Source organism: Achroia grisella, unplaced genomic scaffold, assembly GCF_030625045.1.
Source record: "Achroia grisella isolate CSIRO2021 unplaced genomic scaffold, CSIRO_AGI_Agris_v1 utg515, whole genome shotgun sequence".
NCBI lineage: Eukaryota > Metazoa > Arthropoda > Insecta > Lepidoptera > Pyralidae > Achroia > Achroia grisella.
In genome coordinates this window covers 186,457-195,226 of record NW_026712908.1, presented here as the reverse complement: position 1 = coordinate 195,226, position 8,770 = coordinate 186,457, and the positions used below count along the sequence as shown (strand labels likewise).

General features: G+C 35.2%; 2 protein-coding genes across 2 annotated transcripts; both read left to right on the top strand.

The window, feature by feature from the left end:
- Positions 1 to 2,128: 2,128 nt before the first annotated feature.
- On the top strand, positions 2,129 to 2,506 carry LOC131846924 (uncharacterized). Its single transcript, XM_059196342.1, has one exon. The coding sequence runs from the start codon at positions 2,129 to 2,131 to the stop codon at positions 2,504 to 2,506; it is 378 nt and encodes a 125-aa protein (XP_059052325.1).
- Positions 2,507 to 2,540: 34 nt separating this feature from the next.
- Positions 2,541 to 2,915, top strand: LOC131846923 (uncharacterized). Its single transcript, XM_059196341.1, has one exon. It carries the CDS (start codon positions 2,541 to 2,543, stop codon positions 2,913 to 2,915), a length of 375 nt encoding a protein of 124 aa, XP_059052324.1.
- Positions 2,916 to 8,770: the final 5,855 nt, after the last annotated feature.

The window sequence follows — 8,770 nt, the reverse complement described above, 5'->3', positions numbered from 1 at the left end:
TTAATACAATGGATTAAGAGATCTGATTTTATTATTGTCTTTTCATCTAATAGGTACTAATATAGCTTGGGGCGGTATACATTGATACACATTGTACAGGAAAACCAATTCAACATCCAAAAGTAAGAAACCTAACACGCTCTTTTTAATTATAATGAAATCTTCATAATTATTTTCTTAATGGTTGACATTTTCGAATCACTGACATTTTCGATGCAGTAATAGGTGAATTCTCATAAATGAAGGATTTGCAGATAATTAAAATAGGTAGTAATTTGATGTTTTACATGTTTTACATCAAATTACCACCTATATTCTTAATAAGAAAATCTTATGGCTCTTTTCATCTCGCTTTGGACGCGACACGAATCTTCAACGTCAACACTGTCTTAATTTTTTATACACAGCAAAGTATTAGCCGCTTTCAAGCAGACAGGCGTTCGGCAGATTGCTGATTGGCCTGTTAGAATGGTCCGCATAATAACTCCCTATCAAATAAATACCGGGCCATAAATGTGACTTATTTTTTTTTAATTTATACAATAAGTATAGGAAACTATTAGATATTTTATATTTACTCACATCATAAAGTTTCGCACATACACATGTAATTCATAAATATGACATCTATGTAACGTTTGTCTGCAATTAAATTATTTTTTATTGTTAATTGACATGCATTATAATAATATGTAAAAATGTAAACAGTTGTTTTTATATCCTTTATTACCTACTTTAATTTTACTTCTGAATATAATTGTAATTGTATATAGTTATTATTTATCTATTTAGGTAGCACAATTATTAAATATTTTTGTTATTAATTCTTTAATAAAACGTAAAAATACAACTGAACAAACTTATACAAAACTGAAGAAATAATTCCAACGTATTATTAAACAAAAACGTACAGACTAGCTAGCGCATCATAAATAAAGATAAATATGATAAAGCCATCTGCCACTGTAGAGATACCATAGATTAAAAATGAATGACACAAACTTTTATAAACAATATACAACAATTTTGTCTCAGGTTACCCTACTAATCTTGTACTCAGCGGATTATCTGTTTGCCTTGTGTTATTCACTGCAAATAGTGATTCATCATATAACAACTTTTACTACATTTTAGATATATGAAGAAGTCAGGGTTCCTGAAGGAACTAAAAGGTGAAATAGAACTACAGTGGTGCTAATTTCCCTGAACTGTCGGAGCTTCTGTCACAGTGCTACCAGGAAAATCTGACAGCAGACTGTTTGTATGAAATATTCAAACATGATTTTATAGATTTTCCTTAGCTTCAGGAAAAGTAGAGTAAATTTTACGAATCACAAATTATCTGTTTACAATTATTGGTTTCAGTATGACATCCATTATAAAAACTCTGTATACTGTACGTATAGATATTCACTTAATTTTTATACTTGCTATATTACTAGTACAGATCCGTTTTCTTCGTTCTTTCTTGCCGGGGTAACAATCTTATAAATAAATAGGCAATGTGGTTTTGGAATCATGTAGGTACATCTCTGATTACTATCTCAATTTTTTCCATACATTATATTTTATTTATGTTTTCATATTAATGTTCTCCAAATTTGTACTCTTAACACCAAATTAATATTTATATATATAATCATCATCAGCTGTGGTTCTGGAGGAAGATTTCCAGGGGCAAAGCTCATTGCCACCATACGCGTCGCAGGTTGCGGATAGCGAACGGCCCCCAGATATGGAGGTTAGCTGTGAATAACCAATAAGCAGTTGCAGACAATGCAGCGGTCTGTCGGAGAGGTGCCGGGGAGCCTATGGCAGGGTATACCGCCATAAATAGCGCGCAAAACTCCATTATGACAGATGGCAGTGGCGAATTAGGGCCGCCACTATAAACAAAGCTCTTATGCCCGGGGAGTTGGACCTCGTCAACCTTGGTTGGTAGTTCAAATAGGAGATGGAAAACTCTGATTTCAAACTAAATAAGCCTTCCTAGAAGATTACAGTAAGGTGGGGCTACCGGACTACCGGAGAAGATCATTTAAAGAAGCCCAAGGAGGGCTGACGTCAGGCAGGCGGCCGGTCATAAAAAAAAAAAGAAAAACTGAAGCCAAAACCATTCTCTCGTAATATGAATTTGAGTGAACGAATTGATGATCGGACTAGGGCGTACCCCCGAGGCGACGCGCAGGGGCAGCACCCGGCTACTGCGAGAAATGGACAAGGGTTGTTGCACCACAACGGACGGGTGCAACATAAGAAGCAAGTCCAGAAAATAAGAGAAGTATGTATGAGGTATGGTAGTTGGAATGTAGGTTCGATGACTGGAAGAGGAAGAGAGCTAGCGGAGGTATTGAAAAGGCGAAGAATAAAAGTAGCGTGTATACAGGAGACGAAATGGAAAGGAGCGAAAGCTAAAGAGATTGGGGAAGGATATAAATTTTACTATGTAGGAAGTGATGGGAAAAGGAATGGGGTTGGAATAGTGCTGGATAATGATAATAAGTGATAGAATAATAGCTGTGAAAGTGATAGTAGAGAGCATGATTCTGGACATTATTAGTGTGTATGCTCCTCAGACTGGAAGTGATGAAGACGTAAAAGCAAAGTTTTGGGAAGATTTTGATGAAAATGAAGAGGTATATGTTGGAGGGGATTTTAATGGACATGTGCCTACATATACGCCTGTACATAATGAAAACTATGATAGAGTTCATGGGGATAGGTCGATTGGTATTGGTATAGGAAACGAGGATGGCGAAACTTTATTAGAAACTGCTTCAGCATTTGACCTGGCTATAGTAAACACATGGTTTAAAAAAAAAGAGAAACACCTTATCACTAAGCGGTCACCATGCGACACAAATAGACTTTTTCCTTACGAGACGAAACAAGTTATGGACTGTGAAAGACTGTAAAGTGCTGCCAGGAGAAGATTTAGTCATACAACATAGATTGTTATTAATAGAACTAAAAATTAAAGTACATATAAATAAAAATAAGAAACGCCCCCCACCTACAACTAAATGGCGAATGATAGAAAACAAGGAGTATGCAAGTAGATTCAGGAATGAAGTGTAGACAAAATGATTAGTATGAAAGATATGAAAGGAAAAACAGTGAATGAATGTTGGGATGAAATAGTACATTATATTAGAATGGTAGGAAAAGAGGTCTTTGGAGAAAGTAAGGGAAAGGGCATAATAGATAAGGATACATGGTGGTGGACTGAAGAAGTGCAAAAGATATTAAAAGAAAAGAAGAATGCTTTTAAAGATTGGCAAAAGGTACCTATAGAGAATGATCGTCTGAAACAAGAGAAAAAGATAATTTATAATAAGTTTAAAAAGGAAGCAAAAAAAGTAGTAGCAATATCCAGAACAAGGACATTAGATAAAATATACAAGTCACTTGATGACCCCAGTGGTCAAAAAGAACTATACAGGATCACAAAAATGAGAGAAGAAAGAGCGAATGATATGAAGCATGTGAAATGTATAAAAGATGATACAGGCCAAATTTTGTTAAAAGACGACGACATAAAAACACGTTGGAAGGTATATTTTGAAAAACTTTTGAATGAAGAGAATCTGTGGGATGATCCTACAAAAGATGTCTCGGTAAACATCGGTGTACTAAATGAGATTGGTATGGATGAAGTAAGGAAAGCAGTGAAAAGTATGAAGAATGGGAAAGCTGTTGGGCCAGATGGCATACCAGCAGAAGTCTGGAAATTATTAGGAGAAAATGGATGCAAGTGGTTAGCTTTATTCTTTAATAAATTATTGCAGGAAGTGACGATCCCTAAGGAATGGTGCAATAGTTCACTAGTGCCCATTTTTAAGAATAAGGGTGATGTACAGGATTGCAATAATTATCGAGGAATAAAGCTCATGTCTCACAGTATGAAAGTATAGGAGAAAGTGATAGAGAAGCGATTGCGTGATGAGACTAGTATCACCCAAACCCAGTTTGGATTTATGCCAGGCCGAAGTACCACAGATGCCATATTTGCACTGCGCCAGCTGTGTGAAAAATACAGACGTGCTCACAAGAACTTGCACATGGTGTTTGTGGACATGGAAAAGGCGTACGTAAAGTACCCGGACCGAGTTTTGTGGTGGGCCCTGAAAGATAGAGGAGTGCGAGTGAAGTATGTGGAGTTGATTCGTGCTATGTACAGTCAACCTCGTACATACGTTCGGTCGGCCGCGGGAAATACCAGCGAGTTCAGTGTGGCTGTAGGCTTGCATCAGGGATCGGCTTTAAGCCCGTACCTCTTTTTGTTGATAATGGATGCCTCGACGTCGGAGATACAAGAAGAGGCACCCTGGTGCATGCTATTTGCAGATGACATTGTGCTCGTTGGTGAGGAGGGAGCTGAGATACAGAGTAGATTAGCGATGTGGCAGCAAAAGCTGGAAAGTGGTGGCTTAAAGATTAGTAATTCCAAAACGGATTACATGTTTTGCGACTTTGGCGGTCTTTCTGGCTCTGCAGCCATATCACTAAATGGAGCTCCATTGCCGATCTGCTCCGATTTCCGGTATTTAGGTTTACTCCTCCAAAGCAATGGCGAATTAGACCGAACCATAAAGCACAGGATTAACTCAGGTTGGATGAAGTGGCGGCAGGTTACGGCGACGACGTGCGACTCACGAGTTCCCTTTAAACTTAAGGGCAAAATTTACAAGACCATGATCCGTCCTACTATTTTGTATGGATCAGAGTGCTGGCCCATAAAGGCGACGGATGAGAGACGACTGCATGCAACTGAAATGCGAATGTTGAGATGGATGTGTGGTGTGACGAGGATAGACAAGATAAAGAATGAATACATCAGAGGAAGTATGAAAGTGGCACCGATGTCAGAGAGGTTAAAAGGTAATCGTCTATCGTGGTATGGGCATGTAATGCGTAGGAATGAAGATCATATCCTAAGGACAGTGTTACATATGAATGTGGATGGTTATAAGGGTAGAGGAAGACCGAAAAAGAGATGGATGGACTGTGTGAAAGATGATATGGTGAGAAAGGGAGTAAATAACGGGATGACTGCGAACAGAGATGAATGGAAGAGAAAAACATATTACGCCGACCCCAAATAAATGGGATAAGGAAGAAGCAGATGATGATGATCATCAGCCCACTGCAGTCCATTGCTGGACATAGGCCTCTCCCAAGGCACGCCACTGGGCACGATCTTCAGCCCTTCTCTTTCATTTTTTACCTGCAACCCTACGTATGTCGTCGCTCCACCTAGCTGCGGGGCATCCTACACTACGTTTGCTAATTCACGGTCTCCACTCTAGAACACGCCTACTCCAGCGAGCATCGGTTCTACGACAGATATGACCAGCCCACTGCCACTTCAACTTGCAAATACAAAGAGCTATGTCGGTGACCCTAGTTCTCTGACGAATTACTTCGTTACGGATTTGATCCCTCAGAGAAACTCCAAGCATAGCCCTTTCCATAGCTCGTTGAGCGACTTTGAGTTGATGGACCAGTCGTATCGTCAGTGTCCACGTTTCGGCACCGTATGTCATAACGCACTGGTTATAAACCTTGGTCTTAAGGCTTTGTGGTAGCGACAACGAGAAGACTTGACGAAGTTTCCCAAAAGCCGCCCAGCCTAGCTGTATTCGCCTCTTGGCCTCCCTCTCAAAGTTGTTTTTACCTAGTTGGAGCGTCTGCCCTAGAAAATATACTCCTGAACAACTTCGAGAGGAACTCCATTAATGGCAACCGAATTGAACATGATCTTGGTTTTGTCGAAATTCATTGCAGAGAGAAGATATATACTTTCGTTACCTAATCAAAATATTAATATCAAATCACAACGAATCCATCCAGTTATCTACTTACTGTGCAATGTGGAAAATCAAACTCGTATTACAAAGTAATAACAAGTTAATATTTATTCTAAGAATTACGTGATCACAATTCTAATTGACGTGATTTTGTGAAGCCCACTTGTCAAATATACAAGTTTGACAATCGAAATAAATCAAAGTTAAAATTATAAATTATTCTTTTCGTAAGTAATTGAAGGAAAATAGATATTTATATTGATGTCACATTTTTCATTGCATATACATAAATTTTATGAATACAATTATTACTAATAAGAACCAGCTTAATCAGCTATACGTATATTAATTATAACTACAAAATAAGTTTGACAAAAAAATAATATATTTTATCATTCTTAAAAATTCACAATCAAAACTTCCAAGTATAATTACTAAACAACTGATACTTAGACATATTTTTCATTTGTAGATATTGAAAGAGGTGCGCTGTTTCCTAAACCGCCATAAGATCACTGAGGCCGTCTTAAAATTACAAATGATTTAGTGTACAGTTGATAGTATGTTGGATTTTCATCTCTTGCTCGAGTGTATAAAAAGCAATGTACTTTTAGGTGAAAAACAAGCGTAAATGTATCGCTGCAATAGTTTGTTCCAACGTAGAGAATTAATTTAATTTGTAAGAGAATTTAATAATTGTTGGCAACAAAAACTTTGAATATTTAGTTTATCCAGCAGGCCTTGGCATGTGACATATTAGATATACATATATGTATTTTTTTACTGCATACAGCGATAAGATTACCTATAGATATTGTTGTTACATTCTGTACATATGACATCGGTCGCGACATTTTTTTTTTATTACATAAAAATTAATCAAATTCAATCTTAAATTAAAAGCTTGTATCTAGTGTATTCAGTTTATTTACTTGTATTGAAATTACAAACATGAATATCCATAATAAATTATGGTCAGATGATATCACGAGATTTTAAATTCCAAGGCTTTACTTTGTAGGTACGTACCGCAAACCACAGGGCGTTTCCACTACAATCATCGTTTTTCATGGAATAATTTAGACTTACCTTTTCATATCTTTCCACTTATTATTTAAAAATATATAAAATTTTTGCCACAACTGAATTACTTTTCTATAAATATAATTTTCTAGGAATTCTTATTTCCTATACCTACAGCTCTTTATATTTTTAACCTGTATATACGAGTAGTATGTTACCAAATTACCAAACTGTCCGTTTTCATTTCTACAAGGCATAGTAAAATATGTACTCATACTATAGATTATAACAATAATTCCTGTCCCTTATATCCTTATTTTATTATACAAAAAATATGCTTCCTAAATGAAAATATTCCGTTTCGTGTAAATTAGCCTTTTAAAGCAGTTGTTCCGGTTCGGTAACAGTAGGCTTCAGTAGATATTATAAGATATCAGCTGCCTTAGTACCTCATTAAAGATCTATTTACGACCAGAAACTCATGTCTTGTTAAATGGAATTTTGCCAAATAAACACTTCATATAAAAATTACCGCCCAAAAGACACTATATTGTTTTAATGTAACTGTCAAATATTTCTTATAGTATTTAGTATTAATTACACATTACAAGGAACTATGGTATGGTATGTATATGCTATGGTTAATGTTTATACCGATGCAGATTTATTACAAAGTCGTCTGCTTGGGTAACTCTGTATTATCTATTTCTGTAGTCAATCATCGTGCTGTAAGTTGTGTTTTGGATGAAGAGTGGCGGTAGTGTTAAACGTTATCCATTTTTATACGATGATAGATGATGAATTAAGACAAATCCAATTATTCGGGAAAGTATGCACGATTTCACAATCAATGAAATCATGCATACTGCCCCGATTAGATTAAAGAAAAGAAGTGTAAATGGACAGCCAATCTAATATGAATATGTATTAATTCTTCAAAGATTATTTATTATTATATATTTATTATTAATTCTAAAGTTTGTTATATGTAGGTAATTCTTATTTAGTAATAGTAAGAACAAGATCAAAGCAAAATGTTTGTATAAGTAGGTATCTAAATCTATATATAATCAACCTATACTCTCTAATTAAATTGACTAGAGAATGTACTACTTGATGACTTGATTGACCTACCCTTATGTTAAGGGCGATTTTCTATGGGGTTATTTTCCAAATGTTAAACTTACATATTTTATGGTATTTGTACAAAATACAGACCAGTTTAGGAAATTAATTAAAATTATACTCATTTTATACAATCAGGTATTAAAAACACTGACTTCTTATTTTTATTTGTATTAACAACACCTTGCTTCATTTATGTTTAATATTTATTTTTAATCTTCATATTATACAATATAAAGGATAATTTTTATTAGCTTCACACCTTCACTTCTTCGAGAGAGTGTTATTCATTAATTTTGGAATACCCATCAATCGTCATCTGTACATGAACTACGAGTTCTTTCAAATGTTCCTCATTTAAGAAATGGTTTTTTGAATACAATTTTCTAGAAAATAATTAATAATACCCACTGACGTTATAATAATACAATGACGCATGTAATTGACATAAAATGCTTAAAACCATAAGTAGGTAGAGATAAAATATTAATTAAATAGATCACTAGCAACCAATTAAGTTGAACTAGTTTTGGCTTACCGTGAATGAAGGTTTACACTCTGTTTACGGAAATTAAAAGAAAATAATACCACATGATACCAATCGTTATACATACATTAAACTTATTTTAATACAATGTTTCTATATTGAATGCATCAGGAAATAACTATTCGCTACCACATCATTAATAAATCTACGTCAGTCCTATTTTGTCAATAAACCATAATAATATAAGATTAAAGTGTTATTGAATATAATTTCTGAGAAATAATTTATATATGATGTTTTACTTTTTATCCGCGTCCGTATTGGA

Bases quoted from the DNA above. Each gene is read 5' to 3' on its own strand.
- LOC131846923 (XM_059196341.1), top strand. From the start codon at position 2,541: ATGATTCTGGACATTATTAGTGTGTATGCTCCTCAGACTGGAAGTGAT.
- LOC131846924 (XM_059196342.1), top strand. From the start codon at position 2,129: ATGAATTTGAGTGAACGAATTGATGATCGGACTAGGGCGTACCCCCGA.